Source organism: Prionailurus viverrinus, chromosome C1 (genome assembly GCF_022837055.1).
Source record: "Prionailurus viverrinus isolate Anna chromosome C1, UM_Priviv_1.0, whole genome shotgun sequence".
Lineage (NCBI taxonomy): Eukaryota > Metazoa > Chordata > Mammalia > Carnivora > Felidae > Prionailurus > Prionailurus viverrinus.
This window is the reverse complement of record NC_062568.1, coordinates 730,974-750,991: the sequence shown is the minus strand read 5'-3', so window position 1 is coordinate 750,991 and position 20,018 is coordinate 730,974. Positions and strand designations below refer to the sequence as shown.

General features: G+C 53.4%; 1 protein-coding gene, 1 non-coding gene and 1 pseudogene across 2 annotated transcripts; all 3 read right to left on the bottom strand.

Moving 5' to 3' along the window:
* Window positions 1-669: 669 nt before the first annotated feature.
* On the bottom strand, window positions 670-821 carry LOC125174101 (uncharacterized; annotated as a pseudogene).
* A 7,553-nt stretch (window positions 822-8,374) lies between these two features.
* TRNAK-UUU (transfer RNA lysine (anticodon UUU)) lies at window positions 8,375-8,447 on the bottom strand. Its single transcript has one exon. It is a non-coding gene; the product is annotated as a tRNA-Lys (tRNA).
* Window positions 8,448-8,778: 331 nt separating this feature from the next.
* On the bottom strand, window positions 8,779-12,912 carry ARL4C (ADP ribosylation factor like GTPase 4C). The gene has a single exon (XM_047873482.1). It carries the CDS (start codon window positions 12,364-12,366, stop codon window positions 11,788-11,790), a length of 579 nt encoding a protein of 192 aa, XP_047729438.1. The 5' UTR covers window positions 12,367-12,912; the 3' UTR covers window positions 8,779-11,787.
* Between the last annotated feature and the right edge of the window lie 7,106 nt (window positions 12,913-20,018).

Here is a 20,018-nt window from a genome sequence, read left to right as displayed (position 1 = left end):
TTACGGCTCTTGAGTCCCTGGCTGAATGATAATGTGAGTTAGGAGAGTATAGTATGTTTATGTATGGTGGTGGGGGAGGGGGGGTACTTAAACACTTTTTTAAAGTTTATTTATTTATTCTGAGAGAGACAGAGCAAGAGCAAACAGGGGGAGGGACAGAGAGGTGGAATCCCAAGCAGGCTCCACGCCAGGCTCGGGGCTCGAGCTCACGAACTGTGAGCTCATGAGCGGAGCCGAAACCTGGAGCCGGCCGCTCGACCGCCTGAGCCACCCAGGCGCCCCTCAAGCACTTTCATTCGGCCAATAGCCTGAAGTTAGGACAAGAGCCCTGAGTTTACTGTGACGCTAATCGGTTGCAGTAAAGAACAGCACCATGGCATCCGTCCTGTTCCTGATGGTGTGAAAACCTGAGGCCTGAGAAATGAAGGAAGAAATGTTAGAAATTCTTGGTCAACAGATCGGGCTGGTTCTTCTCTCCCAGACCTGCTCTACCCTCGCGTTTTACCAAAGGACACCTCAAATGTGGTTTTAGCACTTGGGAGCCAAGCTGTGGCAATTAAGGCGGATAACAGAAGCTCATTAACAACTTAATGAAATATACTCGGGACATCAGTTTCCGTGACTGTTCAAATGCAGCGGTCAAAGAATAGCACTTTTCTATAAACTGATATAATCTATCATTTTCATCAAACTGCATGGAACTGTGTTAATAAGGATCCTTGAGGATGATACCAATTACTTGTTCGATAATAAGCTTTACAGTTTTTTTTCCCCATTAAAAATTTTTACACTTGATCTTAGCCAAAAGGCCAAGAAGCGATCCATTAAAAATTTTTAATAATGGGCGCCTGGGTGGCTCAGTCGGTGAAGCGTCCGACTTTGGCTCAGGTCGTGATCTCACGGTTCGTGAGTTCGAGCCCCGCGCCGGGCTCTGTGCTGACAGCTCGGAGCCTGGAGCCTGCTTCCGATTCTGTGTCCCACTCTCTCTCTGCTCCTCCCCTGCTCACATCTCTCTCTCTCTCAAGTATAAATATTCTCTGCCCCTCCCCTGCTCGCACTCTGTCTCTCTCTCAAATATAAATAAACATTTAAAAAATTACAAAATTTTTTTTAAGACACTGGGGCACCTGGGTGACTCAGTTGGTGGGGCTTCCAACTTGATTTCAGCTCCAGTTGTGATCTCGCTGTTCGTGAGGTCGAGCCCCGAGTCTACTTCTGCACTGACAGCACAGGAGCCTGCCTGAGATTCTCTCTCTCTCTCTCTCTCTGCTGCTCCCCTGTGTGCTCTCTCTCTCTCTCTCTTTCGGTCTCTCTCTGGCAAAAATAAATAAGCATTTAAAACAATTTTGAAGATGTTGTGCTGCCGACTTTGGCAATGAAAGTGGCCCCGAGTGAAGGCATATAGGTAGGCACCAGAAGCTGGACGATGCAAGGGACAGATTCTCCCCTAGACCCTCCAGAAAGAACGCAGCCTTTCCCGACACCTTGATTTTAGGGCTTGTGATTTGAGAACTGTAAGATAATACATTTGCGTTATTTTAAGCCACTGAGTCTGGGGTAACTTGTTACAGTGGCAACAGGAAACTCATACACAGGGGGGAGACAGACAATCAATACATAATTGAGCATAAGCTCATTTTATGTCCGTGGGAATAAAATACAAAGTATGTCACGGGTAAGAGTGATGCAGGGAAGGGCAGAGAGAGTAGGAAGGGGGTTTTAATGAAAACGGGAAGGTGTGGGCGGAAAGACGGGAAGTTGGGGAGAGATACGGCCAGGAAGCTGCCCCGGGGGAAGGTGTTCTAGGGAAAGGGAGCCGTCAGTATGAAGGCCATATTGGAGGGGTCCTCTGCTTAGGCACTACGGGTGTTCTGGGCCAGACTGTCCTCTGTTGTGGGCTGTCCTGTGCCCCACCTTCTTAGTTGTGACAAGCAAAGGTGTCTCGGGACACTACCATTGTTTTCTGGAAGCCGTGGAGAGCCACGGCTCCAGAGGTAGGTCAGTAGCATAGCTCAAGCATGAGCCTGCTGGGGCGCGGGCGTGACACCAGGCCAAGGTTGGGCAGTTACTTTGGACGCTTCGACATTCAGGGAACAGCAGCAATGGCATCATGGGGAACTTACTAGAAAAGCGGACCCCAGATGGGTGGGGGTGGGGTGGGGGAGGCACTGGTTTGGGGTGTTCTCATGCCATGTCTCTGAGCTGCGACGGTGCGGACGCTGCCTTAATTTCAAGCTCATTGGCTTCACAGCTCTTCTGGAACATTCTCCCTGTGCCAGGTCCCGGTTCCAGGCTGTGAAGGGCTGCCCCACGGTAGGGGGGCTGGTTCTGAAGTCAGACTGCCCGACGGTTTCCAAGCCTGTGACAAACACAGTCCCTATCCCTTGACGTTTATTATGAGGCACAGACCGGATGTCTACCCCGTGCATTCAGCCCAGCGCTCGGCGCCCCGTAAGTGCTCCGTGATTGTTCTTGTGACTGTCTGTCTGTCTACCCATCTGTTTGTCTGCCTGTGCCGTGAAGGTCCACATCAGCACCAGCAGGATGAACCCATCTACCTCATGGCCTTTCAGAGAGGATTACATGACGTGAGTCTGTCAAGTGCGTAATTCATAGCTCAGCATAAAACAAACGCTCCGTGAATGGTCGCAAGTAATATTATCTTAGTCATTTCTTTTCAGAAAGTGAGTGCTGGTAAAGGGCTTCACCGTTCATGGCGTTCTCAGCTGCTTACTTGGAATTACCCTCGAGGTGCGCCTCACCCTCCTGGCCAGAATGTCCTGACCTCCCCGGTGGTAATTGTTAAACCAGGAGCCGAGACGTTAGTCCTTCCGTCCCCCGAGCCGGGGCCAACCGAGGTGGGTCTCGATCTGCCTGTGATCTGTTGGCACGGGGTGGTTGATGGTTTCCCTCACACGGCAGCTCTGGTGGGGAGCCCTATGTGTTTTGTACAATGAAAGGGTGGGGGTGGTGTCTGAGGCACCTTATCAGCTGAGAGGTTTTAGCCACAAGTAGCCGAAACCCCAAGTAAAGGGCATGTCATTTTCTGCAAGTCCTGAGGTCAGGTGGTGCCGGGGTTGGGTATGTCAGCAGCTCCACAGTGGCATCTGAGACCCTTCATACTTCCCTCCTGCTGTCCTCAGTGGGTGAGTGGGCTCTCAACATGGTGTCAAGGTGGCTGCAGCCACTCCAGCCATCACATCTTCATTCACTGAAATTCAGAAGCAGCAAAGGAGAGCTGTATGATCCAACGTTAAAACATAAGGAAGATCTTCCAAAGCCCATCCATTTATTCCTCTCCGGGAAATCCTTCCCTTGGGTCTCAGGACCCTTCCCTAAACAAATCCCGGGCAAGGAGAATTGATTAATTTTGTGGCTCAGACCAATCTCCCCTTAAGCTGAGCGTAGAGTCACTTTCCCTGAGCACATAGTCGCCAGGCAGAGGGCACCCCCAAGTAAAAGTGGGGTTCTGCCTGCAAGAAAGGTGGACAGAGGCACGGATTCGTGTGTGGGTAACCCACGGTGTCTGCCTCAGAGGATTTCGCCTCATTCCGACTCTCCAGCCCCTCATTCCGTCATCCCAGTGACTTGCTCAGACGGAAGCAAGCGGAGCAGAATTGAGGCCCGGAGTGAATTTCCGGGGGAGGTGGCCATTATTCAAAACGTCTGCAAGAAACCCCTCACTCTGTGGTAGCAAACGGATTCCAAGGCAGATTTCCCAGCACTTTGAGGTTCGGAGGTGGGGGGGTCCACACTGGGAGAGAGAACCAGCGTGAGTTGAGAAGGGGATTCTGAAGCCGCTCAGGATCAGCCCCTCAGATCAGCCCCCGCCCCCGGGTGTCTGAGTGGGAGTAGACACTGGGGAGCCATGTCACCAAGCATCTGATGGCCATTGAGAATGGGACGCCACAACGGGGGTCAGCAGGACGGGGGCCGGCCACTGCGGCCGCCATGCTGAGCCCAGCTTCCAGAAGGACACTTCCGCAAGCAGTCGGGGGCGGTGGCGGGGGGTGGGGGGGACGGGGTGGAAGGGAAGGAGAAAACAGAGCAGTTAGCACAGTCGTATCAGCTCGCCTCCCAAGGAAATCTCAGAAAGGGCAAGAGAGGGAGATCGAGGGGGGGACTGGGCGTCTTCTGATGACACGCACTGAGACAGAGTGCCATGCTTTTCCTCCCAGGCTGGAGTGGCATGGAAAACATGAACTTGGTTGAATTCATGACTTTCCGTTTGGTCAAACTGGGGGACGTTTCACACCGGAGTTCAGCGCCAACGTGATACCTTCCCCTTGCTTCGCCCCCTAGAATGTCAGCCATCTGAGGACAAGAATCACGTTCCAAGTCTTCCCGGCACACCCACCTGGGGGAGCGTCCCCAGCATAACAGGTGTCACGATTATTTGCAGACATTATTATTATTATTATTATTGCTGTTTATTTATCTTTGAGCGGGGGAGGGGCGGCGAGAGATGGGGGCGGGGACAGAGGATCCGAAGCAGTCCCTGTGCTGACAGCAGACAGCCTCACACGGGGCTCGAACTCACCATCGTGACCTGAACTCAGGTCGGACGCTTAACCGACTGAGCCACCCAGCCGCCCCTGCAGATATTATTTTTAACAGCATTTTTTTTTACGTGATGGACGCGGCATCCGAGCGCACTGCAAATGACACAGCAATGCGAAAGTTCATCTGCAGAATAGCGGCCTCCGAAGTATATTTACGGAAGGAGCCGGTGCGGTTGTCATTACTTACCATGATGACTTTTAAATAATGCATTGAAATCGTTTTAGCTTTCGTGAGACACGGGCAGCTGAAATTAATTGCACGGGGAGTTAGTGTTTAAGGAGGGAACAGTCGTGCGTGGCCATTAGAAGCAGAAGCCTGAAAGTGACAGAGGTACGGAGCCTCATTTTCCCCAAGAGTTACTTAATGGACGCTTTCACTAAAGGTTCTACATCCCAGAATCTCACGAGGAGAGACGCTTTCCTCCTGGAAGTCGGCTTTGGATGTTCTCATCAGTGAAGACACAGAGGGGACGCGGGGTGGGGGGCGGGGGGTTGAACTCGTCCCTAACAGCAAGGGGAACAGCATGTCCCTGCAACCCAGAGCCGGCCCAGCAGAGAAGGGGCCACAGTCCAGGCGTGCTGTGCTGACCTGCAGGCTTCTGGACCTGCCCTGTGCCCTGTGTTCTCCTCTCTTTCGTCACTTTATCTCTGTAAACACCGCGAGGCATGGGTGGGGCCGGGGTCTTCAGCCTCTTACCGTTGCTGAGGGACCCCGGTAGAGAGCTGGCTGTGAAGACTGCACCCCAAAGCAGGAGCACTGATACCCCATGTCCACCCTTCCGGGGGCTGTGTGGAGTGGGGAGGCATTGCCCTGGACACAAACAGCCTCCTGAAGGAAATACCGGAAAGAAAATTCTTCAGGGATGGAACGTGGTACCAGAGGGTTTGGATTTTCCTGGACCTTGGATCCTGCTGAGGAGGGAAGGCGAGGCTCTGGGCTTCTGTTCTGGCGTGTCGATGGTGGCGGGCGTGAGTTCTGGACACAGTGCAGATAGGATCCCCCCTGGCAGGAGGGTGCAGGGGTGCTGGAGGGTGCAAGGAGGGTACTGGAGGGTGCAGGAGTACAGGAGGGTGCAGGGGTGCAGGAGCGTGCAGGGGCTCAGGAGGGTGCAGGGGTGAAGAAGGGTGCAGGGAGGGTACTCGAGGGTGCAGGGGTGCTGGAGGGTGCAAGGAGGGTACTGGAGGGTGCAGGAGTACAGGAGGGTGCAGGGGTGCAGGAGCGTGCAGGGGCTCAGGAGGGTGCAGGGGTGAAGAAGGGTGCAGGGAGGGTACTCGAGGGTGCAGGGGTGCTGGAGGGTGCCAGGATGCTGGAGGGTGCAAGGAGGGTACTTGAAGGTGCAGGGGCTCAGGAGGGTGCAGGGGTGAAGAAGGGTGCAGGGGTGCAGGAGGGTGCAGGCATGCAGGAGCGTGCAGGGGCTCAGGAGGGTGCTGGAGGGTGCAGGGATGCAGGAGCAAGGGCTCAGGAGGGTGCAGGAGGATGCAGGGGTGCAGGAGGGTGCAGGGGTGCTGGAAGGTGCAGGGGTGCAGGAGCGTGCAGGGGCTCAGGAGGGTGCCGAGGTGCTGGAGGGTGCAAGGAGGGTACTGGAGGGTGCAGGAGTACAGGAGGGTGCAGGGGTGCAGGGGCTCAGGAGGGTGCAGGGGTGAAGAAGGGTGCAGGGAGGGTACTCGGTGCAGGGGTGCTGGAGGGTGCAGGGGTGCAGGAGCGTGCAGGGGCTCAGGAGAGTGCTGGAGGGTGCAGGAGCAAGGGCTCAGGAGGGTGAGGGAGGATGCAGGGGTGCAGGAGGGTGCAGGGGTGCTGGAGGGTGCAAGGAGGGTACTGGAAGGTGCAGGGGCTCAGGAGGGTGCAGGGGCTCAGGAGGGTGCAGGAGGGTACAGAAGGGGGCGGTTTGTGGTGACTTTCCTGGAAAACATCAAATGAACAACACTGCCCAGGTGCCAAGTCTCACCTGGTACCGTTGGATGAAGGCTGGCCCCACAAAATAAGGGCTGAGGTTTTGTCTTCTTTCGGTTTCTAGTATTTTTACTCATCTGGAGAGCACTGATCCCTAAATAGGTTTTCAAGAATTTTTCAGGTGTCAGGACTTAAAAATGGCATCTGTGCCCTTTCTTTTTTAAAAATTTAATGTCTGTTTATTTTTGAGAGAGAGAGGCAGCACAAGTGAGGGAGGGAGAGACAGAGAGGGGGACGCAGAATCCGAAGCAGGCTCCAGGCTCTGAGTTGTCAGCACAGAGCCCAACGCGGGGCTCGAACTCACACACTTCGAAGTCATGACCTGAGCCGAAGTTGGAGGCTTAACCGACTGAGCCACCCAGGCGCCCCGCATCTGTGGCCTTTCTGATGTTATCTGGCTCCTAAACATTAGCTTCTATAGCAACAGGGACGATAAAATCAAGCCTCGCTCATCTTTTAAGAAAAACCCCTAGGCTCATGCCTGTTTCCACCCTGTGTACAAGTTTCAACCTCCTTCTGCGAAGTCACAGCAGTGATTCATCTCATGACCGTGATCTTGAAGAACGATATTCACAGTTTGTCTGTTTTCACCTTAATTCAGACATGTCACGGGAAATAACTATTTTGTGTAACGTATGTAAGTTTATATGCATCTAGTGTACGTAGGTTTAAAATTTACCACGAAAACTAACCAACGAGAATGCAGTCATACAGCCGATAATTAGGGAGTACTCACTCCCTGCTCAAGGTGGTTTTCCGCACTGGCTGCCACGGAGCCAGGCCTTACCCCGTCGGGGGGCTCATAGCCTGGCGAGATGGGCCATGGGAGCAGCGGACCCAGTGGTCCACACAGCTCCGTCTGGCCCCCTCACCCAGCCTCGCAGAGCTCTGGAAGGGGAGACCACACGCCCGGGATGGTCCACAGACACTTCCTGGACTCCACTCTTGCCTGGGCCTGGGGTGCAGGCTAGGTTCCAGAGCGTAAGGGCACCAAGAAGTGTGGGTGAAGGGCAGATTGCAGCAAGCTGACTTAAATGCTTGTGGTCGGGTGGAATTACGGTGCTTTCCACGTGTTGCCAGCGACCCGTGATCAAAGCTGGGGCTGCTGACTGAGCACTGGAGCCGAGTTATGATTGGGTTTATTCCTCCCCAGCACGCACTATGACCCCATTTTACAGATGGGGAGATCGAGGCTCAAGAGGCTAAGAAATGGAGAGGAAAATGATGGAGGCCCTAAGCGCTGGAGTTGAAATCTGAAACTGGATCCTTTTGCCTCCTGAGCTAAGACCCAAGGGGCCCTTGCTTTTGTGGCCTGGTATCTGCTGAGCGCCCTCACGAGTGTGGCTGTGTTGACCCTGTCAGAATGCTGCGGAGTCAGCCCCAATCGCTTTTTCTTCAGAAGGTGGGCCTTTTTGGGGGGGGGGAGTGCTTGGGTGGCCCAGTGGGTTGAGCGTCCGACTCGGCTCAGGTCATGATCTCGCAGTTTGTGAGTTCGAGCCCCGCGTCGGGCTCTGTGTCAGATTCTGTGTCTCCCTCTCTCTCTGCCCCTCCCCCGCCCGTGCTCTGTCTCTCAAGAATAAATACATGTTAAAAAAAAAAAGAGAGAAAGAAAGCGGGCCTTTCCCCAACAACAGGCACAAAACACGATTGTTTCACTGCACCTTCTACGGCAGAGGACTCAAAGTCCTGGATGTCTTCTGGGTTCAGCCCAGATCGGAGCAGAGGAGGTCTAGGCGCTGAGCAGCTTTGTGACGATTCATGTTATATTAGCACACAGCGACTTCCAATTTTACACAATCCCATGGTATTCTTGAAATGATTAACAATCATGACCTTGTTTTGTTTGTTTAGGTAGGCTCTATGCCCAGCGTGGGGCTTGAACTCATGACCCTGAGATCAAAAGTCACATGCTCTACCGACCGAGCCAGCCAGGCGCCCCAAATCATGACCTTTTTTAATAAACTGAGAGGCCGAGGACAGGCGCGGCACTGAAGGCCTTTTTCCTGAAGGATCTGGGAGGACCAGGGACAGGCACCCCGTAGGGCCGCAGGCGTAGGGGGACAGGCACAGGTGTATGATGCAGTCCAGCCCTCACACTCCTCTGCTCAGGACAGAGCTGGACACGGAAGCCAGAAAAACTGAGACTTGATCCAGCCCCAGGCGGGCCCCAGAGGCCATCTGGTGAGCCATCCAGTCACTCCCCAAAGAAGGCCTAGGGATAAAGAAGGGCAACTTGAAAAACCATCCAGACAACTTCCCCAAACGTTTGATTGTATAAATAATTTATTTCTGTTCACAGCATCATATATGCATATAAAAGGGAACAGGACCAGAAGAGGACGTTCAGGACAGAGAATTACAGCAGCAGAAAGGAAAACCGAAACCAGGAGACGACAGTCCCAACACCATGACAGAGAATCTGTGAAGAGAATCGGCTTGAAATAAAACCGGCCTCCTTGTGTCTAGGGGAGAACCTTTCGAAAGCTCACGTGGGGAGGCCAACTTCCTCCGTGTGAAACCCATTCATTCTTCAAAGGGGCAGGAGGCATAATAGATCACTGATGCCATATTGGAGAGGATTCCCCCCCCCCCCCCCAGGCCACGCCAAGGTAACTTGACGCGTGCTTCCTCTGTTTGGTCAGAGACAAAAGTGGGCTGTTATTAGGTCAAACACCACAGAGATCAACGGAGACTCTTAACTATTGGTTGATACACCACAGGGGCCTTACTTGACCGCACAATTTACTAACAGTTGACTGCACCCCTAAGTATCGATAATGCAAAAACCAAAGTCATTTCGCTTCGTTTGTAAAGCATGACGGGACTTGAACAGGGATCTCGAACCTAAGGATGGTTAGCACGAGGTGGTTACAGCATTTGGCATCTTCAATGTCACAAAATAAATATATTATTCTCTCAATAGCGTGGCCCTACCAAAATGTCAAAGTGCATAAGAAATTGTTACATGTGAAGAAAATAAAGGAGGATGGGGATTTTTTTTTTAATAACTCTATACAGAATCTTCAGATGATGGGACCAGCCCATTTAGAAATCAGTGACTACGCTGTCGAAACGTAAACCGAAATCCTGCAGGCTTTGACAGTGCTTAGCTCTATTTTCTCTACTGAGTTGCTACAAAAATACCAGCCTTGGGGAGGTACCAAATACACCGACCAAAGATAAAAGGAAGATGATGGGCCTGCTAGGTTTCCTCTTTTAAAAGGTTTCCTGTAAGAATTGGGTTTCAAGCAGGAAGGCAGGACCACCTCTGGGTCTTAAATTAACTTTCTGAGTGTAATGGACAATAGGCATGGGTATATAATCTGACGACCTCACATGCTCAAGCATGATCATGCCCAGTTGCTCTATAGGCCTCCTTTGTAAAGAAATTCCTCACAGTGGGGTGTGTGTGTGTGTGTGTGCGCGCGCGCGTGTGCATATGCAAAATTCTACCTGTGAACATGAATTTGAAGAGGAAATGAAAACCAAACGGTAAGTAGAAGTTTCCCTTTTTGATACTGTGTCTCAGGGTAAATGACAGCTTCTGCAAACTAAGACTCAGTCCTGATTATAAAGGATTTTTAAATCACATTATTAAAAATATGTATTTCTTCTTCTTTCGCTTTATCTATTTTTCCAAAGCCTCTTTCAAGTAAACCGCGAAGTGCCTGAGTACAGGTGATCATTACATCACACGCTTTCTCTGATCCCAAGCACTCACTGTATGCATTTGCCTAGCAGGCCAGTTCCCACAAGAATGGATGGGGAAGGACCTCATTCCTTGTGCTTTTCCTTTGCTTTTAAAATCCATGCAACGAGGTCGGCTTTTGCAACAAGGTGGGGTTTTATTTTTTTGGCGCATGACATCAAATACTCTAACGAGACATTTTTCATGAAATGCTTCAAACCAGATAGGCCACGATGAACCAAATTAGAAATTTGAACACGTCCCCACTTGCAGCGTAAAAGGATCTAAAAGGGCAGAGCGGAGTCTTTTTTTTTTTTTTTCTTTTCCTAAGGTGAATATTTCTAAGGTGAGTATTCATTTGTAGAATTTCTTAAAAACATGTCTGAAAACCAAAACCCATCATCAAGCTGTTCGTATTACAAGAGACGGCCTTGCAAAAAACCATCTTGCAATTCAGCACACATCTGCGGCTGATGTGCTCATACAAACCAATCAGGAGGCTAAGAGATTTTTTAAGATTCCACACATATGGGTCTAGGTATTTATGCCAATTACACAGGACAGAGGGAGGTCCCTGTATCTACACACACACCCCATCCAGCATTTACGCCAAGAAGAGCCTTACCCTTTAAAAACCTTTAACTATCCTGCAAACAGTAAATATATCATTTGCCACCACCTCCAACAGTTTTTTTTTTTTTTTTTTTAATTTTTATTGGTCTCTTTGTGTGATAATGACCTACACATGGACAGGGTCCAAACCATCTGGAAGATGTCTGATTCCAGGCTGAAAAGCAGTTCTCAACCGAACTGGTCTTCCGTAGCCACCATAAAAGCACCAGGAAAGGGGCAGCTTTGTGGCCATCCCCCCGGCCAAGGCCAGCGCGGCGCCCCACGCTCTCGGGCTGCTGTATTGTTCCAGGCAGTCCTCTGATGGCCCAAATCACCACCACCTCGTTTGGGCCCAGAGCAGGACAAATGAAATTTCAACAGGGGCCTGCCCTGTGACATAAAACTATCCGGCTTCCCGAGCCCACGAATGCAGGGGGAGGCCGTCCCCCCCTCCCCAGCACCTCCCACTGCCAACCTGCCCCCCAGATAGGTGCTCCCAGGGTTCTGGGAGCCGCATACCTCAGGTGACTCACAGGTGGGAGCCCCAGTGAGGGCGGGGCAGCCCAACTTGTGGCGGGCGGCGGAAGAGATCGCTTTTGTCTCTGACATCCGAGTTTTCCACCTGGGCCGGGAGGGGCGGACAGCAGGCCAGGCGCGTCCACTCCCCAGCGCCCCCCACCCATTAGTAGCTCTGGCGTTCAGACAAAAGGTCCCCTGAGCTGGGGGTGGGGGCCGATCGAGGGCAGGCTGGCAACTCGGTATACACACCCAGGTTAAGTCACTAGTCCTGCGTCTGGGTGCACAGACTCCGTTTTAAAAATTCGAAGCATAGCTTTGGTTCTCGGTCTTTGTTCGCGGGCGCGGATGCTCCTTCGTTCATCCATCCATCCATCCATCCATCCATCCCTGACTTGCTCGCTCCCTCGCTCGCCCCCGGCTCGCTCCCCGCTCGCTCCCGAACACAGCCGGGCGCATTACCGCTTCTTCTTCTGCTTGAGGGACTTCCTGCGTTTCAGAATCATCTCATAGAGCTTGTCCATGCCCTCGGTGAGGCCCTCGCCGATGATGGCGCACGCCGGCTGGACGTGGTAGGTGGTGGCCGGGATGAGCTCGTGCAGCGCCAGCTGCTTCTCGATCTCGGCCACCGGCAGCGACTTGGGCAGGTCCTGCTTGTTGGCGATGACCAGCAGCGGCGTGCCCTGGTTCTCGGCGAACTTGGTGACCTTGTGCAGCTCCGTCTTGGCCTCCTCCAGCCGGTCCACGTCCACCGAGTCCACCACGTAGATGATGCCGTCCGTGCAGCGGCTGTAGGACTTCCAGAGCGGCCGCAGCTTCTCCTGGCCGCCGACGTCCCAGAAGTGGCAGCTGATACCCTTGGCCGTGCCGTTGCTCAGCTTGATCTTCTCGGTGTTGAAGCCGATGGTGGGCACCGTGTTCACGAACTCGTTGAACTTGAGCCGGTACAGCACCGTGGTCTTGCCGGCCGAGTCCAAGCCCAGCATGACGATGTGCAGGGACTGGAAGGCCGAGATGTTGGAGGAGATGTTGCCCATGGCTCCTGGCTGCGGCGCCGGCCACTGCGGCTGCGGCGGGAGGGCGCCGCCCCCCGAGCAGCTACGCGGCCCGAAGCGGCCGGGAGCACCTGGGCCAGCCCCTGTCGCCCTCCGCCGCGGGCACCGGCCCGGCCTCGGCGGCCCCCCCGGGGGAGGCGCTCGGCTCGGCGCGCTCAGACGCCGCGGTCCCCGGGCCCCCGCCGGCCGGGCATCGCGTCTCTCCGGCGGGCTTTTGTCTTCCGCGAAGCCGCCTCCGCGGCGGCCGCGCAGGGGGGGCTCGCGCCCGGCGCCCTCCCCCCGGCCCCGGCTCGCTCTGCGGCTGCCTCCGGCCGCGCCCCCGCGCTCCGGCCGCTGCCCGGCTCTCCGCCTGCCCGCCCGCTCCGGGCTCCGGGCTCCGGGCTCCGGGCTCCCGGCGCTCGCCTCTGCCTTGGGAGGGCCGCGGGGCCGCTCCCGCTCCCGAGCGCGCCTCGGAGGCGCAGGCGGGGCGCGGGCTTCCCCGGGCGTCGCTACCCGCGCGGCTGCCTGGCTGTCCCCCGCAGTCCCCGCGCCGCCGCCGCCGCCGCCGCCAGCCTGCAGCGGCGGGAGGGCGCCCGGCCCCGCCCCCGGCCCCGCCCCTCGGGCCCCGCCCCCCGCCGCCCCCGGACCGCCGAGCACCTCCCCGCCCCGCGCGCCGCTTTCGCGCCTTCCGAGCGTTCGAAATCGCCCTCCGCGTCCCCCTCCCTCGCCGCGCGCAGACAATGGGCCCGGGGCCGACTCTTCCTCCCGGGCCGGCTGACGCATCGGATGAAAATAGCTCCAGGCTCCCGGAACCCCCAGCCTCCGAGCCTGGGCCGCACAGCCTGCCTCGGGGAGCGGGTTCGGGGGTCCCCGTTCAGCCGGCCCTGGAGCGGCCCGGAGGCCCGAGAGGGGGCAGGCGAGGACAGCTTCCGCCCCTGGGGCTGGGGAGCTCCCGGGTGGGCGTAGAGGGCCCCGCGGGGGGCTATGGGGCCGTGTGGTCAGGCCCCCGGAGAGGAGCAAGGAAGGCGCGGGCCTCAGGCAGCCGCCAGCCTGCACCCCGCGCCTGTCCCGGCCCGGGGCGCACCCCACTCTCGCGCCCTCTGCGGTGCCCGGGGGCCCCGGCCCTCCATGATGGCCTGTATCGCTTTCTTCCTGGGGCTCCAGGGCCACTGTTGCGCCTCGAGCCCAGGCCTGCGCCCACGGAGCCCCCAAGGTCCAGCGTTTCTTGCCTTGTGGGGGCCACCGTGAAGGAGAGGCATTTGCACCCTAGGCCACAAGCCTTGCTTCCCAGATGGCTTAGACGACTCACCTTTCCCAGACAGCACTCTAGGCTGCCACAAACAGCGCGGGCACCCTCGGGAGCCTTATCATGGGGGAGCGCGGTCTGCCTCTCCACTCAGACCTGAGACCCACCTGCTCACAGGTGAACCACGCCTCCCTTGGGGCGCCAGACCCTCTTGGGGCCTGAAACTTTGAAAATGAGTCCCGGGCTTGGAGTAGATGGCACCGTGGGTTACAATCAACACCAGCTCCCCTTCCCCGGTTTCCCTGTCCCTTCACTCCAATGCAGCGCCTTTCATTCTGGTTTGGAAACATAACCAATGCGCGTCCTCTGGGTGCAGAGGAAGCCCAGGGTGCATTATGGGTAACACAGACCTGGGGCCCGAGCTGCTCCGGAGAGGCAGCCGGTGGCTGAAATGGCCCCTAGCATCTTTGCAACACTCCAGTTTATTAGGCAGAAAAGACAGGAATGGGGCCACCAGGGACAAAATGAAAATGACAACGTTTACGAACAAATACCAAAGTTTTACAGAAATGCTTTCCTTGACCACCTCCCCTGCACAAGCTGTGGTAAAGTAAATGAGAAGACCACACCTGAAGATCCCATCTTTGGGACTCCCGTGGTGGCAGCCGTCACTGCAGTCCCGGTGGTCCGGACGGGGTCCAGGGACTGGAACTGGAATGTCAGGGCTGGAAATGGCCTTGTGGGTCCACATGAGGAGACCGAGGCCTAGGCACCTGGGACTTTGCCAGGGTGGAGCCAGGACTGCCTGCTCCAAGCCCAGTGGTATTCATGCCCAGGGCCCAGGGCCTGCCGTTCTCCCTCAGTTCACACACCGCCCACACACTGTTTGAATGTAACAGGGAATGAAGTTGTAAGCAACGTGAATTCAGTTGCAAAAGACAGAAACGGAATTCACACCGGGTTGGGCAAAATGGAAATACATTCACTGATGTAACTGAAAAGTTTTATGCTTACGGTTGTCTTCAGGCATGGCTAGATCCAGGAGCTCCAAGGAAGTCTTAGACCAGGCCTCTCTCTGTTTCTCTTTGTATCGATTCTTTTTCCTACTGGCATCCCTGGACTCACAGCCTTGGTTTAGATCCTAGAAGAAGAAAGGTGTAGCTCTTTCCCAATAACTGCAAGAAAAGCCCGGGGAACACACCCTTTCGGCCCGTGCAGCACACTCTGGGGTCAAGACCGCTGTCCAGGAGGGTGGAGCACACCAATAGACATGGCCCAGGGGGCTAGAAGTGGGGAGGGGTGGTTCCCAAAGAATATTCAGGCGTCTGTTCTCAAAAGGGCAAGTGGTAGTGAGTAAGCAAAAATAACAGATGTCCACCTAGTTCATAATGATGTCATTTGGTTATTGGGAACCCTGGGAAGGCAGGATTTTGTGTTTTGGGAATGATTTTCTCGGCTCTTCTGAAGGTCCGCCCCAGAGATAGTCACCTTCTCATGAGATTGTTTCTTCTCCTTCTTTGCTCTGTGTTACAGGCAGGGCCTAGGCTGGGTGCCAGCCCCAGACAAGCCTGGGACTTGGGCATTTGGAAAGTGATAGAGCCGTGAGGAACCCTCTGGATCTGGCTCCCACAAATGATTTTTTTTAAGTTTATTTATTTATTATGAGAGAGAAAGAGAGAGAGCACGCGATCATGAGCTGGGAGTGGCAGAGAGGGAGGGAGGGAGAGAGAGAGAGAGAGAGAGAGAGAGAATCCCAAGCAGGCTCTGCACTGTCAGCACAGAGCCCGAGGTAGGGCTTGAACTCACCAACGGTGAGCTCATGACCCAAGCTGAAACCAAGAGTGGGATGTTTAACTGACTGAGCCACCCAGGCGCCCCTGCTCCCACTAATGATCATAACACAGGGCTCCTTTTTCTCACCTGCATCTAACCCCCCCCCCCCCAACCCGCCATCAGATCTTGGTTTTATTTTAAGGGTAGCAGAAAGGAAATATTTTAGTAAAACATTTGATGTGTCCTCTGGATGCTGTGCTAATTACTGCCTAGGGAGTTTGCACCCCATGGTGGGGTTTAGCAATAAAGGGCCGTCTGTTGTCCAGTAGAGAAGACAGATTAATAAACATGAAATAGCCTTCCAGAACAGAGCCGTTAAACAGCAACTCACTGTAACTGAATAGCAGCCACTCTACGTTCTAATTTCACTCACCAGGCGATAAGTTGATTTTACAGTTGATAATTTAACTTCTAACACATAAAATGTCACTCAGCTGGGTCAGCTGGTGACTTGCCTTCACATATGGATGTAAGTTGAAAAACACTGGGATTATGTAAAGGAAAGTAGTTTTCACTACCGTGTCAGAAACGCCAAGACTCGAGCTAAGTCTCCTTCGTACAGGGACACAGCATTGCGGCTACCTGCCCGGGGAAGCGTGCAGAAACTGGCTGGACACGCTCTGTATTTCCCAGCACGTTCTAGCCACTGCCTACTTCACTGTTCTCGACCTCCTCATGTCTACACTGTGTCTAACACCGGTGGTTGCAAAGATTAAATAACACAGGCAATAAATAAATAAGAAACAAATAAATGATACGCGTAAAAGGGTTTGGCACCGTGCCCGGGGAACAGAGTAAGTGCTCAGTAAATGTTAGCCTTGCCAACAGCAAAGAAAGGGGTTTTATAGCGTCCACACAGCCCTTGGATAGTGACACCTGGCCCCCTGGGGCAAGGGTTCCACTGAGCGGAAAATACTGGCCGCGGGGTGCCACCTTCTGCACCCCCATTTATCAGGATAGGACCGTTTCTCAAAAAGCGGCGCGCCCTTCTGTCTTGCCTGAGATGCGCTTCACGTCCAGCGGCCGTGACTTTTCAGCTCCTCTCCCTCCTGCATCAAGATGGCTCGACACCCAGAAAAAGACTCAGGTAGTTCCGGGGAACAGAATACGGTAGCTCCGCCGTCTTTTTGAAATTGTATCCTGACATATTCCGAAGGGTTGGGGAATGAAGTGTGCCACGGATTAAAATAACTTTTGACTGAATCCAGTGAAGAGAGGAATTATATACGTTGCATCACTCGTATGTTTGCTTCAGTAAGGGAAACGCCATGACATGTCAAGCGAGCGTCCTATCCAGAGCGGAATGTGTTTGGGTGGAAATATCAGAACACGGGCACGTATGCCCCCACGCTCCCCGAGAATATGTGGCGTTATTTGCATTTTCCGACTGGATCCCTGGATTCCGGCGCGCTGCCCCCTCCCCCCCCCCCCATGCTAAGCTGTTATAATGCAGGAGCGCCCTCTACTGAGTTTCCCGTGTAATAGCCGAAAGCCTGTCCAGAGGCAGAGTTGCTTGGTGCCTTTGGTATTTGTTGAACCGGTGAATGTGTAAGTGACTCTCTAACCTGGCTCTCTTTGTCTGGAGCTGTGGGACTAGATCTCTTAGGCCCCCACTTGTTAAACTGAGACAGCGCTTCTGCCTGGGGCTCAGAACTTGAGGACAGCCCTTCTCGCGAGCAGGCTTGGGTCTTGTCGGTGAGACCGAGGCAGAACAGGTAGGTTTGCCAGGAGACTGGACGGGAACTTGGCAGAACATGAAGGGCTATGGCCAGGAGAGCGGTTCAAAGAATCGTAAATTGATGGAGGAGAGAGGAAATCGGCATCCAGGAAACCCGGCTGAGAGGAGATGGTGAAAGAAACCCGTTTTTGCACCTGATTCAGGGCAAGGTACGGGCGGCCGGAAATGGAGCTGGGGCAGAGAAAGCAGCCAGGGCCTCGATCAGCCGAAGCCAGGTGGTCCAGGATCGAAGTTCTTTGTCAGGTGGGAGTGTCTCCTTCACAAAGACCCCCACCCACACTCCCAGAAGTCCTGGGGAGGGACACACCCGGAATGTCTCAGCCCTGCAGAATCTGTAAGATGCTGGCCCCAGGCTGCACACGGGAGGACTACAACATTGACTCCAGGGCGAGTTTTGGGGACACAGCAGTGGATTTTGGTGGAGACAAGTGTGAGTCAGTGATGCCATAGCCTTTTGCCTCATTCAGGTGGTCCCAAGCCCGGAAATAAGGAGGACCCACCACTCTCTGGTCCTTTCAAGTTCATGATTTTATGAAAACAAATAAGCAAATAGTTCAGAAGGTCTTTTTGAGATTTTTGTTTGATTTCTGTGAAGCAACAAGGCTGAAATGTTTCAGGTTCTCATTTTGCCAAGAACTACTACTCGGGGTATTTTGTTGTTCTTGCTGTTTTGGCAAAAAACAAAAACAAAAACAAAAACAAAAACCAGCCAGATTTCTTTTTCATATTTAAATCTTCATTATCAATTGTCGATCTCTGTTGGATGCCCGAGATAGGTATGAACGTTCAGAGGTCCTAGTCGTTCCTATCCATATTCTTTCCAGATAAGATTCTTATAGAAGATTGTTTTAAATCTTTCCTCAACACTTAAATTTCATCTTTTATTTTATTCACAATCAGGGGCCTTGAACTCATGACTCTGGGATCAAATGGGAGCCTCTTCGGGGAGCTTGAACTCATGACTTTGGGATCAAAAAGTTGCATGCTCTACCAACTGACCCAAGGCACCCCTAAACTTTACCTTCTTTTTCTTGATAAAGATTTTTATTGGGGCACCTGGGTGGCTCAGTGGGTTAAGTGTCCAACGGCTCAGGTCATGATCTCATGGTTCGTGGGTCTGAGCCTCGTGTCGGGCTCAGTGCTGACAGCTCAGAGCCTGGGGCCTGCTTCGGGTTCTGTGTCTCCCTCTCCTTCTGTCCCTCCCCCGCTTGCCCCCCCTCTGTCTCTCTCTCTTTCTTTCAAAAATAAATAAGCATTAGAAACATTTTTAAGGATTTTTATTTTTAAGTAATCTATATACCCAAAGCGGGACTCAAACGCATACCTCCGAGATCAAGAGTCACCCACTCCATAAACTGAGCCAGCCAGGTGCTCCCTACATTTCCTATTGTATGTGAACTTCTATCAAGGACATTAAGACCCTAATTTTGGAAGTCAGGCCTCAAGGCTCCTGAGAAGGACAGAGAATCCTGATGTCAGTGCCAACATCCTTTTAGGTGAAGGGGAAGAAAAAGCTTGCTATGCCAAAGTTATTTGTGATTCGTTTAATTATTCAGTCACCGTAATTCAATTTCTACTCTAATAGCTACAGCGGAGAAGGAGAAGAACCCGGTGACAATAAATTCCAGGTGATTAGAGCGCTGCACCATGAACCAAGAAGTATTTGATGGAAACTTGGATTCCTTTCGTGCCCCCTTCTCCGTTCTCCCCAGGTGAACTGGGATGCTTATTATTTTCATTTAATTAAAAGCTAGTTGGCTGGACCCAAGAGAAATGGAAACAATTGTGCTTTTGTGCCTCGATCCAGCCCTGTCGGCTCTCCCAACTGCGGTGAAGGAGGACGGGGCGTGTTACCAAAGCTCTTCCTTTGTCTGCTGCGCGGTCACTCAGGATGACTCTTCTCTTGAATACAACAGTTGGCTTCTTCTGGAACTATCCTCTGTGTGAATATGGCATGAGCATCTGAATAGAGTCCTTTGGCTCCTTGCTGCTTTTGTTAGAGGCATAGCCACGTACGATTTTCATTTCCTCCTTATAAGTCAGCCTGTGCTTTATGTAACCTAATACTCTGCCCGTTAGTCGTAGAGTAGTCTTTCTACTTTCTTGATTCTGCCCCCTCCAATCTCCGAAGTCTGTTTTCCCAAGGGCATTTGGGCCCCAAGGAAAAACCCACCAGCCTTTTGGTTCCCTGGTCTTTTAACGGACCTTCTGATCCCTCCATCCTTCTTAAAATTTTTTCCCCATGGGAACCAACTGGTCTGGCCAACTGCCATACGTCCCCCACCCTCTGCAGCCCCACATCGCTGCCCCCAGATGCAGGAATGATTTGTGCTGGTGACCGTCTGGGATGGAAATGCTCACAGGGTCAGAGGTACAACCACATCCATGGTTGCAAAACCACACTCCCTCCTCCTCTCTGATCATGGCTGCCGGACTCTCTCCTTCGGTCATTAGTCCACAGAATGTTGGTGGCTCCCCGTGTTCGGTCTTGAGCCTTCTTGCCCTCTCTTGTCTCAGTAGTTCATCCCACCTACCTTTCCAGGTTTCTCAATCTCTGTCACTGCCCACAGCCAGAGGAGCTCAACATACAAACCATCAAACGCAGAGCTCTGTCTCTCTCTATGTATCTCCACCGTGACTACGGAGCAGGGACAGGAGACCAGCAGTAGACAATAGGTAAACCCGTCCATCCCTTGTATCTGCTCATGCTTACACCCCATCAGCCAGAGTCCAGATCATTCTATTTCAGGAACGGTTCTTGGAATTAAAGCTATGAGCACTTTTAAATCACATCTGTTGTTTTTCCCTCCATTCAAGACATTTGCCCTGTGGCGCCTC

Coding starts and splice junctions, on each gene's coding strand:
- ARL4C (XM_047873482.1), bottom strand. CDS start 12,366: ATGGGCAACATCTCCTCCAACATCTCGGCCTTCCAGTCCCTGCACATC.